We start from the raw sequence: 21,568 nt of genomic DNA, 5'->3' as shown, positions 1-21,568 counted from the left end.
TGAATGAATTCGTTGCCGGTTCTTGAAGCGATTTGTGTTCTTGGAATCAGAGTACCAAACAGTAACAGATGTGAGTACATTGAGCTGTCAAGAGCTTAATGAAGTAAAACGGAGATCACTAACCAGTTTTAGAGAAGGGTTAAGGGGATTCCTTTTTGAAAGCTAATTATTTAGGACAGAACACCTGCCATTGGGCAGCAGAAGATACCAAGAATTAACCATTATCTCGCATGAATTCTCGCTCTGCCACATGTGGTTGAAGTGATGGACAGAGCTGCAGCTCAGGATTAACTGAGCTTTCAAATCTGGAGAGAGTGGGAGAAAAAATTCATCTGGGTTGTTAGAAGCCGTGGCAATGACTAGCACAGCACAGCACAGCACAGCTCAGCACAGCACGGCTCAGCACAGCACAGCACAGCTCAGCACAGCACAGCACAGCACAGCACAGCACAGCTCAGCACAGCACAGCACAGCACAGCACAGCACAGCTCAGCACAGCACAGCACAGCTCAGCACAGCACAGCACAGCACAGCATCCCTTCTGGTAGTACCAAACGTTGCCTTCTAACTTCTTGCTTAGTTTAGGACTTTGATTTTTTTAACTCCACATTATGTTCCTTACTCCTTCCCAGAGGGAAGTGCCCCACATACTGAATGAATCCACGGAGTGGCAGCCACAGAATTAGGCTCTCGCTTCCCCTGTGAGAACGTTGCAAAGTTTCTCTTGGTTTTTGTTCTATTTTTGTTAAACCTACACAGTGATTTTTATCTATAAAGTTTTACTGACTCTGCACTCCCAAAGCAGATATCTAAAACCCCCGATGACTATTGACTATCTATACTGCAGTGACTATTGCAGATCTTGCCATAGAAAACAAGCATTTGAGAGAGAAAAGTCAGTAGGAGAGCTCTGAGCACTGGCAGACTGCTATTTAAAGAATAAAATAGCCAGTGAGTTCTTTATTCTTCTCTCAATCATTATGTTCCAGCAAAAAGAAAACTTTTCCTGCTGGAATGTCGAGGTAAATGTGTTGTAGGGATTTGGTGTTTGTATTTAGTGTTTATTATATTCAGCCCAGCGAGTATACAGTAGGTCACTGGTCCTTTATGCGATCTACCAGAAAAGGAGCAAGAAAAGGAGTGAAGCAATTTGCGCTGTGTGTGCAATTGAAAGTAAAGCCCAGCAATAGCATGTGCTCAGGGAACAAACCAGCCACGGGATGTTCAGCAGTGATCACTGCTGCCCAACTGCAACAAGGGCAGGTGAAGAACTGTGTGTTCTCCAGGACACAGCCCGAGCGAGGACCCACCATAGAATCACAGAATGGTTTGGGCTGAAGGGGCCTCAGAGCTCATCCCCTTCCAACCCCCTGCCACAGGCAGCACAAACACCTCGTTTCAAACCAGTTACTCTTGTTCCCGTCCTCCCTGCCACGCTGCGGGAGGATGCGGCTTGGGCTGGGTTCACGCCTTGCTGCTGCCTCGGTTGACATGGTGTCCCTGTCCCTGCACGTGTCCATGTGTGCGTGTGTCCGTGGGTCTGTATGTCCATGTGAATGTGTGTCTGTGTATCTGTATGTCCCTGTGTCCGTGTGTCCATGTGTCCATGTGTCTGTGTATCTGTATGTCCGTGTGTCCGTGTGTCCATGTGTCTGTGGATCTGTATGTCCCTGTGTCCATGTGTCCATGTGTCAGTGTGTCTGTATGTCCATGTGTCTGTGTGTCTGTGGATCTGTATGCCCATGTGTCCGTGGATCTGTATGTCTGTGTGTCCATGTGTCCATGTGTCTGTGTGTCCATGTGTCTGTGTGTCTGTGTGTCCGTGTGTCCATGTGTCCATGCGTCTGTGTGTCCGTATGTCCATGTGTACATGTGTCCGTGTGTCCGTGTGTCTGTATGTCCGTGTGTCCATGTGTCCGTGTGTCCATGTGTCCGTGTGTCCGTGTGTCCGTGTGTCCATGTGTCCGTATGTCCGTGTGTCCATGTGTCCGTGTGTCCGTGTGCCCGTGTGTCCGTGTGTCCGTGTCCCCGTGTGTCCGTGTGTCTGTGTGTGGGTGCGCTGCAGCTTCCCCACGGGGCACAGGGGTGTTTCTCAGCTGGGAGCAGCGAGCGGCGGGTGCTGCCGCAGCGGGGGGACGCGGGCGGCTGCGGGGCGCAGCGGAACAAGAGCCAGCTAAGCAGAAATATTGGCCTACATTTTGCCTCCTCCTGGTGGAAGGCACGCGGGTTTCTATGGCAACTCGTGTTTTCTGCTCTCGGGCCCTACTGACTCACTTCTGGGAGCCGCGGGGAAGGAGGATTGTTTTCTTTCCCTGCCGAGTCAAGTGGCTCCTCAGTGCAGCCCATTGCGCTCGTCTGCGTTTGTCTGCTTGGTGCTTGAGGCTGGGGTGGCTCTGCAGGACCGGGGTATGGCCACAAGGAGAGGCAGTCAAACAGTACAACATCCTCCAAACGGGTCCCTTGCTAAAATACTTGATGTATGGCTTTGTGGTGGCATCTTGAGCTTCCTGGATCAGAGCCTCCATGGGAATGGGCCTTCCACAGTCTCATCTCATCACCCGTTTTTCTAATTGGGAAACATTCACAGAGGTACAGGTTTGATTTTCCAGCAGAGCCCCGGGATGCTGAGTAACCATTTTTCCTTGCAATAGTGGGGAGCTTTGCATCCACATCCCTCAGGCTCTGCTGAAATTCCAGCTATTACACCCCAGAGGACACTGTGAACATTCACACAACCAGCAGTTCCAAAGCTTTTTCTTTTGCCTAATCACAACCATATGGTGCCCTTTAAGGGAGATTATCTTTACATTGATAGCTCTGAAATGCAGCCGCCTTCAGCTTTGCAAGGTCACAGCATCTACCCAGTTAAGTGATAGGGCAGGAATAAACTGTTAACGCAGCATGACCTTGGTCAATCAGTTAATCTTCCCCTACCCTATTTACTCCAGCAAAAGAAAAACTCATCCCCATGCACTGCAAAGTGCTTTGAGATCCTGGAGTGAAAGGTACCTCCGAAGCCAGAGGATGAATTACTTAAGCCTGGATAGTGTGCTCGGCACTGGAGGGAATACAGATGAATTTTCTATTATTGTCTGTCTGGTTTTGTGTAGCTACTACTGCCAGTGGTTGCAGGGATGAGCCATCAGTACAAAACAGGCTGGAGTGTGCAGACCCCGTGTGATGCTGCTCCTGTTTGTGATTCACCCCACTAAGGTGCAGGAATGACAGTGAGGGATGTGAGGGCTCGAGCAGCAGCAATACTGCTACTACAGGGAGTAAGAACGTTTTGAAAGACTTACGTCAGCACTTTATGTAGAGCCTCTTATTAATTATACTGCAAGAGGAGGCGGGTTGGGTGCAGCCAGCTCCGAGGGTCGCAGCGTGTGCTGTCAGCCCAGCACCTACCCTGCAACACAGTGCATGTGTGCAACATGGGGGAGGCAAAGGCTCATCCCGCTGCTTCCATGTCACAACTGCAGCTCTTGAGGTTTGGTGGGAAAACCTCATCTAAAATAGCCTATAAATGGGTTTTCTGGTTGTTACGTGAAGCTGGATACACAGTGTAAAGCACTGACTTTTAGATTTTGGGGTGCTGAATAATGTATGTGCACATCACCTCCTGAACTCCTGAACTAGACTGGGGCAGGTCGATTGCTCTGGCCCTCCTCAGAACACATCCAGGCAAACTCTGAACTTAATTTTAGTGTCTGCTTTAAAAAAGGGGGGTCTTTTCTGACATGATTTTATTGAGGTTTTATTTTGTAGTGTCCAATAGTGTTATGCTACTGCAATCACAAGGCGTGATAGAGCTGCTGATCCTTAAAGTGTGCTTTTTGCTATCATTCCATTTTAATATGGCCATAAATTACAACATGGAAGTGTTCAACACAAGATGAGCACATACAGACAGAAAGGGAAAATGGTATTTTTACAAACCATGCAGGTGTTTATCATAAATCTAAATAAACCCCTTTTTTCAGAGCTTTTGTCAAAGTGAATTGGCTTGTGCCATTCAAACTCCTCTATTTTCACATGTGCATATTTGTAGAATACATTTAAAACCAAAATAGCAGGTTGACACATAAGTATTTAACTGGGTGTTTGCAGTGTCGCTGTGCGGGGACTGTCTCTGCCATGCTGCACAGGTTGAAGCCATGTACAGATGCTGATAATGGGCATGTCATTTCCTGACGAGTTCATTTGATTTTTAATATTCTGCATCTCCACTGACTGTAGCAAACGGGGCAGAACGTGTTGATTATCCCCTTGTGCTGGGTCAGCTTTGGTTAAATCATCAAAAGCAAGAAACATCTATTAAGTTCTTCTGCTGAGTCCTCACTTTACATGAACTTGCAGGGAGCAGCAAATAGTTTTCCTCCCATTTTCTCTAGCCCAGTTTCTGCATCCCCAGAGGTCACAGCTCCTGGAGAGAATCCTGATGGATCAGAAACGTGGCTCTGAACCGGTCCAGCCAGCAGCGCTGTGATCACGTCACCTAGACACAGCAGCACCCATCTAATGATGGACCCTCCATACGCAACCCCTTGGTACCTGTAGCCACACAGTGCCACCAGCAAAGGGCTCCTTCCCCTGGCCCTTACCGAGGCGGTGCGTGATCCTTGCACGAGGAGCTACTGACACTGGGTCTGAGGTGACATTTATAGCAGGGTTATCACAGGGGCTGCTGACGGTGCCCTGCATCCTGCCCCATCACATCTGCTTCCCCTTGGCCTTATGGACACGGAGACAGAGCTCGCTCCCGATCACACAGCTCCATGGGGAAGGACCTAGAGCAGGGACCAGCCTTTTCTTACATGGGGAGAACACAGGGTGTCCTCTCCCGCAGCACCGCTGGCTCTCTGCGTACCAACACCTTGCTTAGTGAATCAAACCTGGTTTACACCACACATCCCTCTCCATTGCCCAAGCAGATGAGGTTCACTCATCCAAACTCTCACATCCCCATTTCTCGCTTGGCTGTTTCACCAGCATATTCTGGTTTGGTTGGTTTAGTTTTATTCTACTTGTAGACTTCTACAGCTTTTAGTGGCTTTGCAGTAAACACAAGGACTAATGTGTTCATAGAATCATAGAATCAGAGGCTGGTTTGGGTTGGAAGGGACCTTAAAGCTCACCCAGTTCCAATCCCTGCCAAAGGCAGGGACACCTTCCACTAGAGCAGGCTGCTCTGCAGTGCGTGCAGGAGCTGAGCAGTCTCAGACAGAGACTGTTCCCCCTCTATTGCTGCAGAGTGGTAAGTACAGCATCACCGACAGCTACCTGATGGGCTGATCAGTCCAGAAATGTTTGCAGAATTGAAATTACCTTCGCACACAACAGTGCTGGCATCAGAGTGGCTTTCAAATAGAAAAGAACAGAAAACCTTCATTGTATTATGCTCGTTGCTGTGTGTCGTTAGGTTTTGAGGCTCATTATTGCCGAGGAGCTGTGCTATGGGTGAACTGAGGTGTGGGTTTGGAAAGCTCTGCAGGCACAAACTCAGGTCCGAGCAGACCAGGCTCTGCTGCCGCCGGGGGGAAATGGTGCTGTTGCTTCCACCCATCCACAGGCTGGTGCCGGGTGGCCCCACGGTCGCCATGGGGCAGCGTGCTGGGATGCTGCGGTGTGGGATGGGGGCTCCTGTGCTGTGGCTTGGCAGGGAGGCTGGAGCCAGGGGCTCGGGTCCCACTGCGGGGAATGAGACCCCCAACACCGCCCTGGAGGGCCTGTGGAGGGGGCTGTCCTCACACCTTGGCACCAGAGAGGTTGGTCGAGCATCCATTAAACCTATTCTGCAGTGTGGAGGTTCCCTCACGCGGGGTTTGGTGTGCCAAAACTGCTCCACAGCTTGCTGCTTCTGCATTCTTTCACTTGGCACAGATTTTAATGCAGGGAAGAGGCTACTCGAAGCAACATAGAGGCAAATTCAGTTCTCCAAGGAGAGCTCTTGGATTTCTCTCTGTATTTCATAGATGAAATCCCGTAGTTTCAAGCAGGTGTTTTATCACACAGTGGTTCTGCAGGAAGATCTGTTCAGTGTTCAGCTCTTGGTCAGTGATCGCTCCCAGCGCAGGAGACCTCAGCATGCAGCCTCTGGACTTTGGAAGGACCTTTCCCCCCGCTATCTATCCACAGTTCCAGACGCACTTCCCGCAGCGACTGCAGGCTCTTGGTGCTGCGCGGCGTTAAACACAGGTCAGGTTTTCACCTGCTCAGAAGCTCACATCAACCACCCCGTGCTCCAGCTCAGACCACGTCCCAGACTCACCTCCAGGCCTGAACCAACGCTCAGATCACAGGAGGGAAGAGTGCACTGCAGCGTCGTTCACGCTCCACTCCATTCATTTGAAACTGGCTGCAGCCAGGCTGTAGCGGATGTTACTGTGTGTATCATCCCAGCATCACCCAGCGTTATCTAAGGGACTGACTAAACAGGAAACAATAAACAGAGACGTTCAAATGCCCTCGGCATTCCCTCGGAACAGGTACCAGACACACCTCCGAGCCCGGACGTGCTGGTGAAGGAAACAAAAGCTTTAAAGTCTCGTAAGTTACATGATGAAAAAACCACATTAGTCAGAGCGTTTGACTGGTGGTTCCATCCTGCAGCGGCTCCCGCACCCCGCAGGGGCTCCTGCACCCCGCAGCGGCTCCTGCACCCCGCAGCAGCTCCTGCCTCCCGCAGCAGCTCCAGCCTGGGATTGCTGCCGGGAGCAGCCAGACAAGGGGGAGCAGCGGGGCCTCAGCATTGTTGGCCTGAGGGGAGGTCGGTGCTGAGCTCAGAGCAGGCCACGCTGCTCCCCCATGTCCCCAGCCCCAGGTCTGTGCCTGGCTGGGCTGCATGGAGAGCCCAGTGTCTGCTCTCCACAAGCGTGGGGCGTAACGGGGTAGAAATTGGACCTCTCTGTACCTTGAGCTCAGACACCAAGTTTTAAAACTCCCCCTAAGTGCTCACAGAGTCAATCCAAATAATGTAAGTGTTCTGGTTTGTTGCTGTCCCTAGTAACAGGGTCAAATGATTCAATGAAAACCTTTCTTGGTATAATCCTCCAGAGGTAGATGAATATGAGTTGATGGATTTTGGATGTGGTCCCAAACTGCTGCATCGGTTGTGTCCAAAAACGCACAATAAATGAATTTAATCAGGAAACATCGCTCCGATACGAACATTTAATGGCACTGATTTATGCTTTCAGCTGCCAAAGTCAGGAGCTGCTTAGCAGAGCTCAAGGTTTCAGAACAAACAACTCTCCTTGGAGATTAAAGTGTTGCAAAAGATGTTACCAGACAGGCAGAAGGGAAGTTTTGCCTCCTTCTAAAGCCGTTAACCCAGCACGGCACTGAACCATTCAAACGCGTCTGAAAATGCTGCTTTTAAAAGCTGTGTTCTAACAAGTTCACTCCTTCAGGCCCACGGCTGTTGCACTGTCAGGAGCTCCTCTGAAGGTTCATTTCTCTTGTCTTGGTTTCTACCTCAGCTCCAACCACCCCGCAGGGTGCAGAGCGGGTGCCGTGCGCTCCGCAGGGGCAGTTGTGTGGTTGGGAGGTGCTGTTTGTAAAGCAAGATTGATCACAGAATGGCAATTCCTGCTTAAAACTGAGGCCCGCAGGAGGACACTGTGAGCCCGTGGGGCTTGTAGGACCAGGCACAGCGTGACAGAGACAGGTTCGACCCTTGGCTCCTCTTCTGTCATGAGGCAAACCCGAGTTTAGGATGTGACATACTCAAACACACACGGCACGTGTAACACAGTGAAGCATGTGCAGGTGGCAGAGCCACACACAGGGCGGGTGGTGGGAGGAGGCTGCGCCCTCAGAGCCCACCCCGGATCCCGCGGGCCGGTACAGCCCAGCTCAAGGGCTTGGGTTTGCCACCTCCGGCGGCCGTTCCTCAGGTTAATTCCTTTTTAAGCGCAGCGAGGACTCTCACATGGAAACCTTCTTTTCCCAATCCCATCCCTTCCACGAGAAGCATTGCTTTTTATAATCAGTTTATTTGTCCTTTACTTCAGTACCTTTTCCCAGCCCCAAACCCAAAGTCAACCAGAGGCAGAATTTAACATGGAAAACTTCAGTGTGGATAATTAAAGTTTAATTTAGTTTTGCAAGCTACTGAAAAAAGGGCCTTACAAAGGAAGCATCAGCTAACGTTGCCCATGGGCGGTGTGTTCAGCCCCAACGTGATGTGTTTCTGAAAGAGCAGGCCCACATGTGATGGCTTCTGTGGACCCTTTTCAAGAGGTTGCCCCTTCTCTTGGTTTTTCTCTGTGGAAAGGGCCTGGCTCTTCCCTTCCGTGCGGCCATCCCACCAGGCACGGGGCGGGTGGACACACCGGAGCCCGCGGGCAGGAGCTGCTCGGGGCAGGTTCTGCTCCAACAGCAGAGGGTGGAACCTGGAGAAAGGTCTGTGGGGAGAAAAGCGGTGCCTGATGCGGGGCCGCTGGTGCTCAGGGCTGCGATTACGTGGTGCCTGGGGCACAGCGCGGGTGTCTCACCGCGCAGCCGAGTCCCTGCCCATGGGCATTTAGGGCAGCTCATTGTATGTCAGTGCCTCTGGGGTGCTGGGGAACCCGCGCGCTGCACGCGGGGAATCCCCGGCGCGCGCCGCGCGTGTCTCCGGTGCGCGTGCCCGCGCGCCCCGTGCGGGCTCCCCCCGGGAACGGCGCGTTGCGGCGCGCGGCGGCTGCGGGCGGCGGCTCCCGCCCGCCCCGGGAGCGCCGCGCGGGCGGGGTGGGGCGCGGGGCGGCCCCTTTAAGGCGCGCGGCGGCGGCGCGGGGCGCCCATGTGGAGGTGCTCCATGCCTTGTTGTCCTGTGCGCCCATTGGCCCGCGCCGCGGTGACATATTGTAATGGGTCGCGAGCGCACTGCGGGGGGAGGGTTGCCCGGAAAACCCGGCGGCCGGAGCGCTGCGCCGGCGGCCCGGCTCAGCCCCGACCGCGCCCGGCGCCCTCCCGCGCCCGGCACCCGCCCCAGGGCGAGCCGCCCGCCGCGGCCGCGCCCCGTTCCCGCAGCCGGCGGGGCTGTCGGGCCGCCCTTGCGCGGCGCCGGTCCGGGCGATCCGCCTCGTCCCGTCCCGCCCCGTCCCGTCCGGGCGGCGCCCTAACTCCGCGCCGCGTCTTGCTGCCGCCCGCCGCGTAGTAGCGGTGCCGCGCCAGCGCCCGCCTGTTGTGTTTCTGTTGCCGCCCGCCATCTTGTCGCCAGCGCTGCGGCCGTCGGGGGAGCCGCGGGGCGGCGCGGCGCCTGCGGCCGGGCCCGCGCACCGGGGAGCGGCGGCGGCGGCGCCGGGGCCCGCGCCATGAGCATCGAGACTCTGCTGGAGGCGGCGCGGTTCCTGGAGTGGCAGGCGCAGCAGCAGCAGACCGCACGTGGTAAGGGGCCGCCGCCTGACAGCCCGCGCCCGGCCCGGGGCGCCGCGGGGACGGGCGAGGGGGCGAGGGCGGCGCCGGCAGATCGTGGGGGGGGGGGGGGGGAGCGCGGCGCTGCCGGTGCGAGGCGCTGCCGCGGGGCCCGGCCGGGGGCGGCGGGGGAAGCCCGCGGCGGGCGGGGAGGTGACAGTGCGGTGGGGGGGTGGGGGGGAGCCGGGGCGGGGGGAGCGCGGCGCCGCCCCGCTGTGGGCTCGGTGCGGGCGGGGCGGCCGCGGGTCCCGGGGCGGGGGGGGGGCTGTCCGTGTCCGCGTCCTCGCCGGGGGGGGTCCGGCCGCCACCGCCCCTCCCGCGGGCGCGCCGCCGCCGCGCGCTGCGTGTCCCCGCGCCGCCGGCGGGGCGGGGGCGGGGCCGCGCCGCGTGACGCGCCAGGCGCCGCCCGCCACCACGTGCGCGCGGGCCCGCCCCGCCCCTCCCCGCGCCCGGCCCCGCCCGGCCCCCGCGGTGCCGCGGGGCGGCGCGTGGCGCTTCGGGGGGGTGGGGGGGTGTCGCGGTGCGGTGATGAGTCACGGCGCGCGCCGCGGGGATCCCGCACCGGAAGCGCCGCGGGGCCGCGCGCGCCGCTCCTCGGGACACCCCCGCGGCGGGGCCGTGCGGGGCTGCGGGCGCCGGGAGGGGCTCGGCGGGGATCTCGCCGCCCGCACCCGAGAGCGGCTGTGGGCGGGTGCAGCAGGGGAGGGCGGGGACGCTGGAGCGCGGCCGCGGGTGACCCGGGGCCACCGCGTTGGGTAACCGCCGGCGGCAAGAGGTGCATGTGACTGGGGCATGGGCAGGAACCGAGAGCGAAACCACGGAACCGGCGGGGCATGGGCCGGGTTCAGAGCGACCTGACACCCCTCCCGTCCCAACCCCCTGCCACGGCGTCTGCAGCGCTGTGGGATCCGCACATACCCCAGCACCCCCCGTCTCCCCACGGAGGGCACGGTGCCACGTGTGACACGGAGGCCCCGCAGCACCAGGAGAGCCGTGGTGCAGGCAGGGCGGGGGTGTCCCTCCTGCAGCACATGCTGCGTTGCACAGGTCTGCAGGTGATGCAGCGCTCGGCTCCGGAGTCAGGTCCTGCAGTGTTCGCCCAGGAGCTGGTCTCTGTGAGCACACACAGTGTCCAGGCGCTTCCAAACGTGACACAGAGCGTCCCATTCCCGGGCTGTACCCAATGTCTTTGCTCAGGTCTGTTTTTCCAGCAGGTGTGTGGTGGCTTCTCCTGCTCCTTCAGCCTCTTCCACCAGTGGAAAATTAACCCATGGAGGCTTTGCTCTTCTAAATTTATAACCAGAGCAGCTCTCCTGTGCCTTCAGCTCTTGAGGGCTGTTTGCTGCTCTGGGGAGTTGTGACGCTGTTTGGGTTCACCTGTGTGGCTGGGGTGAAATCCTGCTGTTTACTGACTTAAAGTAGTGGGTTTGGAGGCTCTTTTGTGTGCTCCTTGCACATCCTGGTTGGATCCTGTGAGCAGCCTTGGCTTTGCTGCACGCTTTGTGCTGGGCTTGTGTGACTTGGAAACAGGTTCCTACAAATGTGTGAGATGGATTTATGTAGGTGTGTGCAGAGAGACGTGAAACCTCAGGGGTTTGGCTCGTGGTCTGAACTGTTATATGCTCAGCAGACCCCTTTTTCTATGCGATGACAAGTGTCATGTAAGTGATGATATAATAGTAATGCTGTTTGGGGGATAAACCCAACAGAGTGGGGTAGAAATGGGGGATAGTTGATGGTGCACGTTTCTCATGCTGTTAACCTGTGGGAATGCAGCAGGAACGGACACACCATGGACATCCACCACGTCGGCCTCCTGCTCTAGTGTTTCTGATGGTTCGGGGAGTCAGGATTTTGAAGCATTCCTGTTCTATCTGTGTCTCTACTTTCATGCTTCGTAATGCTCCTGTGCTGACCCTTTCTGTGTAAGCACATGGCTCCCATGCGTGTAAATACACGTTTACACACATATGAACCCACAACCAAGGTCCTTTTTCATCTGTTACTTGCAAACTCCAGAGACATTTGACTTGAACTAGAGGGTGGTCGTTTTCCTTGAATTTAGGTTAATCCAAGAATGCTTCATGTCTAAGAAAACGGATTTACTTGTGATTGCGAGTAACTCGTATTTGTTTTCTCAGGGTTTTTCTCATAGACCCCGCTCAGCTTTGCTCTCTGCTTTGCTTGATGCTGCTCCATTCTGTTCACAGCCTTTCATGTCTGTGGACGCTGCCAGCAAGGGTGGTGAGCGCACAGTCCTGTCTTCCCCATCTCCTCTACCTGCCAGTTTGGCACATCTTAATGGCACGGGATTGACAACAAGGCGTGTGGTGAGCAGAAGGGTTTCCTTTGGCTGCAGTGCCACCCACCAGTGCTGGTGGGTGAGGAGGAGGAGGACCAGCTCACACCCAGCATCCGTGTTCTGGCAGTGGCCTGGTATCACACACTGACTGTTGAGTTAGATGCTAACTTTGGGAAGAGCCTTGCTCTGTGGTGGGGAGGATGCCTGTGTGCATTCAGGGATAACTGCCATGGTGCGGCCAGATTGCATGATCCAGGGAAGCTTCTCCTGTGTGCCTGGGTATAGTGCTTTGATGGGCAGATACCCGCGGATTCTTACCTCCTTTTCAATGCGGAGGTAGGACTGTGGAGGTAACCTGCACATTTCCATTCATTCCCTTGAGCAGCCTGTGAAAACCCCTGCACAAGCCTGGGATGAAGGTGCAGCAGCGGCCCTTTGTTCTCCTCAGGGGATCCAGGAATGAAATGCTGTGTCTCAGGGCTGCAAAGGGCTGAACACCACACAGAGTGCCCTTAGCGAGGTGGGAGAGGGAAGTTGGGCCGGTGCTGTGCTGTTGTCAGCCAAGATTCAGAGGGGCTCGGAGAAGGGGGTCACTCTTCAAGGGGGTCTCAGTGCTCCAGCTTGTTCCTGGGCACTGTCAGTGTGTTTGCTGGCGCAGCCCCGTGTGTCAGCAGCGTTGTTATGACTCAGGGTTTGCCTGGCTCCGGCACTGCTGCTCTCCAGTGCTGCTGACGGCTCTTATCTTCCCTTTCCTGGTTCTTCCCTGCAGAGGCAGGGACCTGCAGAAACAGAAACTAACCTCAGGCTCCAGCCTGCCCTTCCTCCCAGCGTGGCAGTCCCCTCCCTGAGTGCAGCCGGGCCAGCCTTGGACGTGGAGACCATCTGGAGACTCCTTCTGTCCCCAGCGCCTTAGAACCAGGAGCGACTCCTGTGGGTGATGGTGCTGCAGAACCGCTGTGAGGGAAATCCAGGGCCCTCTTCCCAGGCCCCTAGTGGCTCATGGTGTGCAGTGTGGGCTCCAGAGCATTGAATGATTCAGAGAAACGCTTGAGACTATTCAGAAAATTGCCCCGCAGAACTAATGGCCAGTGCCCAACCGTTGATGGAGTTAGGTCATAGAACCGCAGACTGGTTTGTGTTGGAAGGGACCCCAAAGCTCATCCAGTTCCAACCCCCTGCCACAGGCAGGGACACCTTCCACTGGAGCAGGTTGCTCCAAGCCCCTGTGTCCAACCTGGCCTTGAACACTGCCAGGGATGGGGCATTCCTGGTGTATTCTCTCGCTGTGCTGGGGAGGGACCTTTAAGCCCAGCAGAGGCGCGATGCTGGGTTACACAAAGGCACATACCATTGGTAAGTTCTGAGTACTGAGTGTCCCTGGTGAAACCAGGAGCGTGAAAGGGCATTGCAGTGCTCCTCGTGCAGTGCTCCTCGTGCAGTGCTCCTCGTGCAGTGCTCCTCGTGCAGTGCTCCTGCAGCACCAGTGGGGCGGGAGGCCCCGGGACGTGCCCCGGCCCCGGAGCACGTGTGGCTCTGCCTTGGCTGTCACTGACGGTGGCATTGCCAGGGCACACAAGAGGGAGGAGATACATTTAAACCCTGTGGATTATGAGGTAACTCAGTTAAGAGTGTCTGGCACTGTGTATTCCTGGGCCATCAGGGCCCTAAAATAGCCTCAGTCCCCCGGTCAGGAGCACTGACCCTGTTCTGTGTCCTCCTGTGATGAGATTTGCTGTTCCGTCCCGTTGCTGCTGGCGTTGCTGTTGTCCTCCCGTACGGTGACACTGAGGTCCCGTCTCTCGTGACATGGGCCCTTTGGCAGGTGATGTGGTGTGGGCAGGGGGGATTCCTCGTCCCCTCGTGCCTCAGTTGTGCTTCAGACCCCCTGAGGGTTGGTTCTCTCCCTTGGTTTGTTCAGTCCACAGAACCTTTGATGAGAGTGTCAAGAATGAGTGGAAATTGCACATCATTTTGGTGGGCACCTCCTGGTTCAGCTGCCCCTGGTAGCCCAAGCAGGGCCCTTGTGCACTTCCTACATACTGGGCTTGCAGAAGCTCTTGCACCCAGTTCACCCCGTGTGAAAGGATGAGCCGTGTGTGTCTGAGCACCTTCCATTGTTTGTGTATCTGTGAAGGGGTGAACTTATTTCATATGGAAAACCAGAGCTGTAGGGGGCTTTTGTAAAGCTTGTCTCTAGTTTGTTGGCAAGGTGCGAGTACAAAGTGAGCAGGAGATGGAGATCTTGATAGCTCAGGGGAAGCGTTTCTATCCTGAGGGGGGTGTGTGTTAGGGAGGGAGGGCTTGGAGACCCTTCGGTCCTCTCCCTGTCAGGAGGGGCCATAGCAGAGGCCCCTTTCACCTCCGCACAGATCAGATGCAGAGGGCAGCGGTGCATTGGTGCCAGGCTTTGGCTAAAACAAAGTGATCCTTGACAGAAACTCTTTGGCTGAAGGGGACCCAAGATCCGCGGCACCAGAGGCCTCGCTGGCAGCGTGTCAGCAGCCCCGGGGCTGCACCTGCTCTGCAGAGACATCTACAGAAATACTCGTGATGAGCAGCGCGCGCGTCACCTCCTGCCTCCCCCCGGCTTCCCCGGGGCTGGGAGCCGCTCGTGGGAATCTCCCGGGCGCTGCGGGCGCTGCCGTCAGCCGGAGCTGGGCCCTGCAGAGCCTCTCCTCTGCTGCCGTGGTGCTCGCACTGGCAGCCAGGGTGGGAGCGAGCTCAGCACGGGCCGGTTCTGCCGTCCCCATCGCACCTCGAGCGCGGCCGGGAGTGTCCAGTAACGGGCCTGGCAGTGTTCAAGGCCAGGCTGGACACAGGGGCTTGGAGCAACCTGCTCTAGTGGAAGGTGTCCCTGCCCGTGGCAGGGGTTGGGCCTGGATGAGCTTTAAGGTCCCTTCCACCCAAACCAGTCTGGGATCCTATGAAACCACATCACCTGTGGGTCAGGGGCAGTGATGCTGTGTGGTCAACCCCAAACTCCTCCTGTGGGCAGGCTCTTTTGGGATATTCTTGGAGCTTCGTCTTCATTGCCTGATATTGGCCACTGTGTCAGACAGGACATCAGACCATATCATCATTTCTGTGATCGCTTTTTTGACGAGCAAAGGTTTAGTTTCCATGTACTCTTACACTGCTGTGAAGAAGTCACAGCTCCAGGCATGCTGTTGGTGCTGCAGTTTCTGTTGCAGTCCTTGGAGGCTGTGGGGAACAGGATCTGTGGGGCCTGGACAGCGGGTTTGGGGTGTTTGAAGGCTGTGAGCTGTTGAGATGTGAGGCCACTGGCGCCACAGGACTTGTATAAATAAATGTCATTTGTGCCATGTTCACACAATTGAAGCCGGAGACCTGGATCGCATTTAAGGAGGTTTATTTTCCTAGTCAGGCCACACAGATTTCATTTACTTTGTCTGGTGGTCTAAAAACACACAGGAACGTACACACATCAAAGCCAAGTTCAAGAGCTCGAACAAAACCTGCAGCATAAAGGAACGCCCCGATGGGTTTGCATCAGTGTAATGTCCCCTGAGCAAAGATTTACACTTGCTGGTATGAAATACAGAGTGTTTTAACCCCAGGAGCCTGCCCTGCCCTGCCCTGCACGGGTGGTTGGCTGCGGCCGCTGCAGTTACCTCCTGGCGCTGGGTGTCCTGGGTCAGTGCTGGGGGAACCGAGATCCTGGCTCTGAGGTTTCCCGATCCCCGCACACTGGCTCTGGGTGAGGATGTGGTCCTGAAATGCACATTTTCTCCCTGGATGCTGTTAGTCAGGGCTGGGCTCCGAGCTTGTCCTTTCCTCCCTGGAGGTGAACATGGTGTGGTCCCGGGGCTGTCACAGCCAAGGTGGGCTCCTTGCTAAGGTGCTCCGTTGCTCTTTGCCAAGTTAAAAATGGGGAAGAATTGAGAATGTTTTGTTGTGGATTGATCTCTGCTGCTCTGCAATAGAGCACAGGGATGCATTTACATGCAGGCACAAGCAGGGAGGGCTTTGGGTTGTAGAAGGTTGTAGAAGTAACCATCGCTTGGGGTGCTGAGTCCGTCCCTGTGAGCATGTGCAAGGCAGGCAGGGACTGATCCCGCTCCTGCACCGCATCGCTCTGAGGAGCAGGCACAGGCTCTTGGCAGAGTTCTGCCACAGCTCTCCAAGGTCCATTACCCTTGTTCAGCTCAGAAATGTGTGCCCTTGGCAGAGGCCTTGCAGTGTGTTGGACCTTGGGAGTGGGAAGTGATTGGATCCGGGATGTTTCTCTCCATGTGGGCAGTGGCGTCTTGTCCCTGGTGACATTGGGCTTGCCGCAGATGTGGAGGAACCAGGATCCCCTGGCAGCTTGGCCCCAGGGGTGAATGTGGGAGCAGCACGTGGGTTGTATTTAGATAGCCCGTGCTGGAGGGAAAGGGCAGTGAGTGGAAGGTGCAGCACGGCTGGGACATGGGACGGGTCTCCAGGGGCGCAAGTCCTGCTGCAGGCTCCGTGTCCCTCTGTCACCAGCCTGGTTAGAGAGAGGCCTTGGATGGGGAAGGACCATTAATCACTGTCGGTGTCTCTGTTGCAGAGGAGAATGAGCAGCACGAGAAGCTCCGCCTGGAGAGGGAGCAGGAGCAGAAGAAGGCCGGCAAGGCCAGCGCGCCGCGGGCCAACAGCGCCGTTCCCCCCGAGGAGCCCCGCAGCGAACTGCTGGTGCCCATCTCACCCCCGGCCCCCCCGCCCCCCCCGCCCCTGGCAGCCCCCATTTCAGTCATTCCCATCCCCGTTGTCACCAGCCCGCCCCAGCAGGCGCAGACCGCCCTGTCCCCGCCGCTCGTCCAGCGCCACCAGCCCCTCGTGAGCACTCCCGGCGTCACCAAGGACGCGCCGTCGGTCGCGCCAGTCATCCAGCGGCCGCCGGGGCCGCTCCTGCCGGACGGGAAAGCCGCCACCCCCCCGTCGGGCAGCCCGAAGCAGCTCCAGCATTACGCAGCGCCCGTCCTGGCCATCTCCCAGCACCATGTGGTTCAGCAGCCCATCCAGCCCCAGCCCCAGCCGCCCCTGCAGCACCCGGGAGCGCCCGCGCCGCTCGGCATGCTGAAGCTGGCTCCAGCAGAAGACACGAAACCAAATGAGCAGAAGAAGAGACCTGGAGGGTGAGTGCACCTCGTGTGTGGCGGCTTCTGAGAGGGACCAGACCAAAATGGTACCGAGAGCTGCATGGGCCTGGAGCAGCTGCTGCTTTTGCAGAGTTGTCAGATCAGGAGTACCAGGATCCATGGAATTTGGATGTCTCTGGTTTTTTGATAGCAGGGTTCCTTAGCTCGATGTTTATTTTTCCTCCTACAGTGACTACACACTGTAGAATTCTGTACAAGGATTTGTTTTTCCAAGCCAGAACTGCATTAGGACAAGTGTATTTCCAAGTCCCAGCACTGCATGTCTGATCTCAGGTGGCATCTGGTATTGTGTCTGGCAAAAGATCTCTTCTAATACTGCTCAGGGAAGTCATGCAGCGGTGCTGCTTGCAGGAACCTTCTTGAAAATGGGGATGTGATCTGGGAGGTTTCATTCCCCAGGACAGAGATGACCTTAGCTGCTGTTTCAGTTTCTTAGTGCTGTAGGTGCTAAGGGCCTCCTGCTTATTCAGAGCTCCCGCAGCTGGAAGGGACTGAAGGCGGTTTAACCTGTCCTCGCCCTCGGACAGGACTTGTGACTGATGTGGCTCCAGGTTAGTGTTTGTCTTAACTTGTTCTTAAGGACATTGGCTGGTGGAGACTCTGTCTTCTCAGGCGGTTGTTTCCAGACCACAGTATCCTGATACGTAGTCTGGTGTTACTGCTTGTGGAGTGGGAGAACAGATCATTCCCTCTTTGCAGCAAGCTTCTACCTGTTTCCCTTGGCCCCTCAGTCTTCCTTCCTGCAGCAGAAATGACCTGGGTCTGCTCTGTCTTTCCTCCCACCCATGTCTAGACCTCTGACCGTTCCCAACTGCCTGCAGCTGGGGGGTGGCTCTGCAGTGGTGTTCACAGTGGAATGCTGATCCAGGACGTGGCAGTTCGCTTTCTTTTCCTCAGGTCCTCTGGTGCTTATGGTGTTTGCTGTGAGCTGTAATGCAGAGCCACTGTAACCCCGGTGTGAGAGGAGCACGGGGCTGTGAGTTGGTACTGACCTTCCCTGTGGGCATTCTCCATGCAAGGAGGCAGTTTTGGTATCATCTTGGGGGAGCAGGAGGAGGTGTAGGATGTAGTGGACAAAAAAAGGGTTTGTAGTGTTGTTTGGGATGTAGAGATCCCAAAATATGTAGAAGGAAATGGGGAAAGTAATGTAGGTAAGAATTTGCAAACCTAATGGCCTTTCTGAGATGCCAATGTAATTCCTCAGAGATGGATTGTGATCTTTGAAGCTTGTCTGTAAACCACTCAGTTGCAGAAACAGTTGGTGTATTTGTGCTTCAGTCAAGTGAAGCTGCCACTGAGGTGGTTGTGTGGGTTTGGGGGGTGTAGGGGGGTTCTGGGATGGCTGCGGCTGCTCCAGCAAGCTGCCCTTGTGCCATCCCGCCGGGCTGTGCTCCTGGAAGCTGGGAGGGTTTGTCTTCCCAGTGCCATCGCCGTGTCCATGCTGCAATCCAGGCAGTGGACCATGCGAGATTCCCGGAGCTCTTGGCACAGGCACACTGGGAAAACCCGTCTGGTGCTGAGCGAGCGTGAAGGATTCCTGAAGTGCCTCTGGATGGGATACCCCAAGGGGCGTGCTCTGTCTGCCCAGAGCTGCTCCGTTAGGAAGCAGCTTGGAAAAGGTTCATGGGAAAAGGCTGTCAAATATTTGTTTTAAATATTCATTAAATATTAACATACTCCATGGCTGGGTATCCTCAGCCAAAGGCAAGTAGTTACTTTCCATAGTGTATGGAAGGTACTTGAAGCCTCCACGTGTCTATTAATGGTCTTTATCACTGTCGTAGCTGAAAAACTGAGATAACATGAGTTCATTTGGCTTTTCCTAAAAGTATTCCTGATTCAGAGAGTGCAGACAGACCAGGACCCCAAAACCAGAAGCTGTCCCTGGCTCTTTCTCTAGCAGGGACTCGAGGATTCCTGGATTACTTCAGTCCATACTTGTGTTGTTTCAGGCACAGTAAGAACCAAAGCGGTTTGAAAGGTGTCTGCTGAGTCCCACACATTAACTTGAAGCTGCATAAATCTCACCCCACTGGGGTGTCGTTGTAGATCAGGAATGGGTCAGAGCCTGGGCTATCCAGTGCTCAATAAACACACACAATTCATGCTCTGTGTCTTTGTGTTGATAGTAGTGTCTGTGTATGTACACACACACTGTACCTGTTTGTATCCTGTGTGCAGTATATGCATAATGCTTGTCCCATCTCATGTGAAGTATGGATTATACCTTGATACAGCAGAGGTAGAAATATGAATGCAGCAGTGATACCTGAACACCTCAATTGCTCTCTGGCATTGACCTCTATGTCCTAGACACACGCTGCTGAAACAACAGGTTGAATGGCTGTAGTTTTAAACCTGACACTGAGTTTATCTTTGTTCTGTTTGGGTTACAGGGTTGGGACCAGGGAAGTACATAATAAATTGGAGAAGAACAGGTGCGTAGAAAGCCAGGGGCTGGGGGGTTGCTGTCATTCCCTGTGTTCCCTTTGTCCCTCTTGGCTTGGCCTGTAGCCTGTCAGTGTTTGTTTGGCTTTGGCGGGGGTTGCTTTGTTTGTGTTTTAATAAATAACCTGAACGAAATTCCCAGTGACTTTCACTGGACCTCACAGAATTGCTTTGCTTCCTGACAGCTCAGTTTGGCATCCCTTGCTTCCCCCTGTGTTTTACTGCACCGTGTGCTGCATTGCAATAACCCTGCAAAGCCCTGATCCCGCAAAGTAAATCCCCACGTGCATAATGGTGGAACTTCTCTCGATTCGAAGCAATAAAATAGCCAGGAGCAGGGGTCAGTGTATGGTGTGAATACAGAATAAAGACCAGTTCCTGATGCAAAACTCATGTAAGTCTAAATAGTTAAACCAGAAATGCAGTGAAAGTGGAAACAACAGCACAGGGAGACGAGATAGTTCGTGTAAGACTGCACAATGGTTTCCTGACACAGCCAGGACTGGAATCCAGGCATAGAACCCCACAGCATTCCTGCTGGATTGAGCTGGCCCTGTTGTAAGCGGGCAGGTGACTGCTATGCACATGTGTAAGTGCTTTGCTGGATTAAGGCCCAAATCAAGCTCTGCCCCTCTGCTGAACTGGTGTCTGGTGTGTGCTGCCCAAGCTGATAAACCACCTGTGTTTTCTTTAGACGGGCTCATTTGAAAGAATGCTTTGAGACATTAAAGCGCAACATCCCCAACGTCGACGACAAGAAGACCTCAAACCTCAGTGTCCTAAGGAGTGCCTTGAGATACATCCAGGTACGTGTGGCGCTCGCGTGGCTGGTGCTGGGCAGCACTTTATCTGCTGAAGCCAGAGAATGGTGCTGACTTTGCTTAAGCCAAGTTACTTTTTCCTGTAGTGAAAAGGAAAAAGGGGAGAGAAAAACTCCCATTGCTCCTTCTCCTTCCATGTGAGTGGAGTCACTTCTAAACTCCAGATTTCCAGAACATTCAAACCTAGGAACACTGGCTTCATGCAGTCTCCTTATACTGGAAGTTCCAGGTTATCCATAACTCATCCACACCAGTGATGGTGGTGCAGTGAATAGATAATTCAGATGATCTTAAAGAGGGACACCCAGGCTGTATAAACTGGAGCTGCTCCTTTTTGGGCTAGGGTGAACTTTAATCTGCATGTTTTGGGGAGGTTTTCTGTTTGCTTAAAAAAGACAGACTTCCATGAAGGTTTTGAATGTCTTAAATACTTGATGAGATGGAGATATAAGTACCAGTCATCTGCTTGGAAGTGGGGGAAGACTGGAATTCGGGGTTGTAACACAAAGCTCTGGGAAGATGGGGTACCAAGAGTGAGCCTGGGAGAAAGCAAAGTTAAAACTCAGTTGTGGTGTTTGCAAGTGGAGTGCAGTAAGTGTTGGTGTTTGGTTATTCAATATTTGTAAAAGTGGTTAATGGTAGCACAAAAGAAATTCTCAGAGATGTCCTCTGTGGCTGTGAAATCAATAGCTTGACTTGCAATTAAAATTCGTCTGGAAAATGGAAGAGTTGCTAAATTATATTGCAAATGAAGAGAACAAATAGACCTCACATTGTGTCTGGAATAAAGAGACACAATGTGAGGACTGTTCACAATGGGCTTTTCCACTGTAAAGTGTCATCTTTTTTCCTTGCTTTGTTACCATTTTCCTCAGTCTCTTTCAAATACCTTTTCATTCTTGTGCTCAGAAGTGCTGGTTGTTGATTACCTGCATCACTTTTACTTTGGAGAGTCAGAGTCAGACCAGCTCAGCCCTTCTCGTTAGTGTTCACAGGTGACTCCTTGGCAGACCCTGTGGTCAGGGCAGGTTCTAATGGTACCAGCTGCTGGAGGATGGCAAACGAGGAAAAACCTGTGGTGCTTAGGAAGGTCGTTTTGGAGACATGGTTGTAGTGCAGCCTAATGGGCATTAGCAAAGGAGTGAGATGCCACGTGGTGGCAGGCAGGCTGGTGTCGGTGCAGAGGAGCTTCCAGTAGCAGTGAGGGAGATGGAGTGATGGGATCACCTGCTCTCGTGTCAGGAGGTGAGTCTGGAGCTGGGATGTCACGGATGGAGCTGTTCCTGGTGTGGTAGCTGATGCTGTGTGAATGGTGGTAGGGGCGCAGGCTGCCCATGAGCAGGCTCTGCTTGCTGGCGGCGGTTTTGTTCTGTGCTTTTGGAGACAGTTAAAAATTCTCTGTGAGGCTGTTGGGATGGCCAGTTCTTCCTCTCCCTCTTCTCTTGGTCTGTTGTGGA

At 54.7% G+C, this 21,568-nt stretch overlaps 1 protein-coding gene across 2 annotated transcripts in view; it reads left to right on the top strand.

Moving 5' to 3' along the window:
• Window positions 1-9,144: 9,144 nt before the first annotated feature.
• Window positions 9,145-21,568, top strand: part of MNT (MAX network transcriptional repressor) — a 28,777-nt gene continuing 16,353 nt past the window's right edge. Inside the window, exons 1-5 of one of the 2 annotated variants that reach the window (XM_030472563.1) lie at window positions 9,281-9,369; window positions 16,251-16,375; window positions 16,459-16,818; window positions 19,239-19,280; window positions 19,985-20,096. In XM_030472563.1, coding sequence (XP_030328423.1) covers window positions 16,257-16,375; window positions 16,459-16,818; window positions 19,239-19,280; window positions 19,985-20,096 — 633 coding nt within the window. In that variant the 5' untranslated portion in view covers window positions 9,281-9,369; window positions 16,251-16,256. Of the gene's footprint in view, window positions 9,370-16,250; window positions 16,819-19,238; window positions 19,281-19,984; window positions 20,097-21,568 lie in introns of both variants that reach the window. The other variant, XM_030472562.1, reaches the window with a different exon arrangement.

This window comes from Strigops habroptila, assembly GCF_004027225.2.
Source record: "Strigops habroptila isolate Jane chromosome 13 unlocalized genomic scaffold, bStrHab1.2.pri S16, whole genome shotgun sequence".
Taxonomy (NCBI): Eukaryota; Metazoa; Chordata; class Aves; order Psittaciformes; family Psittacidae; genus Strigops; species Strigops habroptila.
Note: the sequence above shows the minus strand (reverse complement) of the source record. Positions and strands in the feature narration are given on the sequence as shown.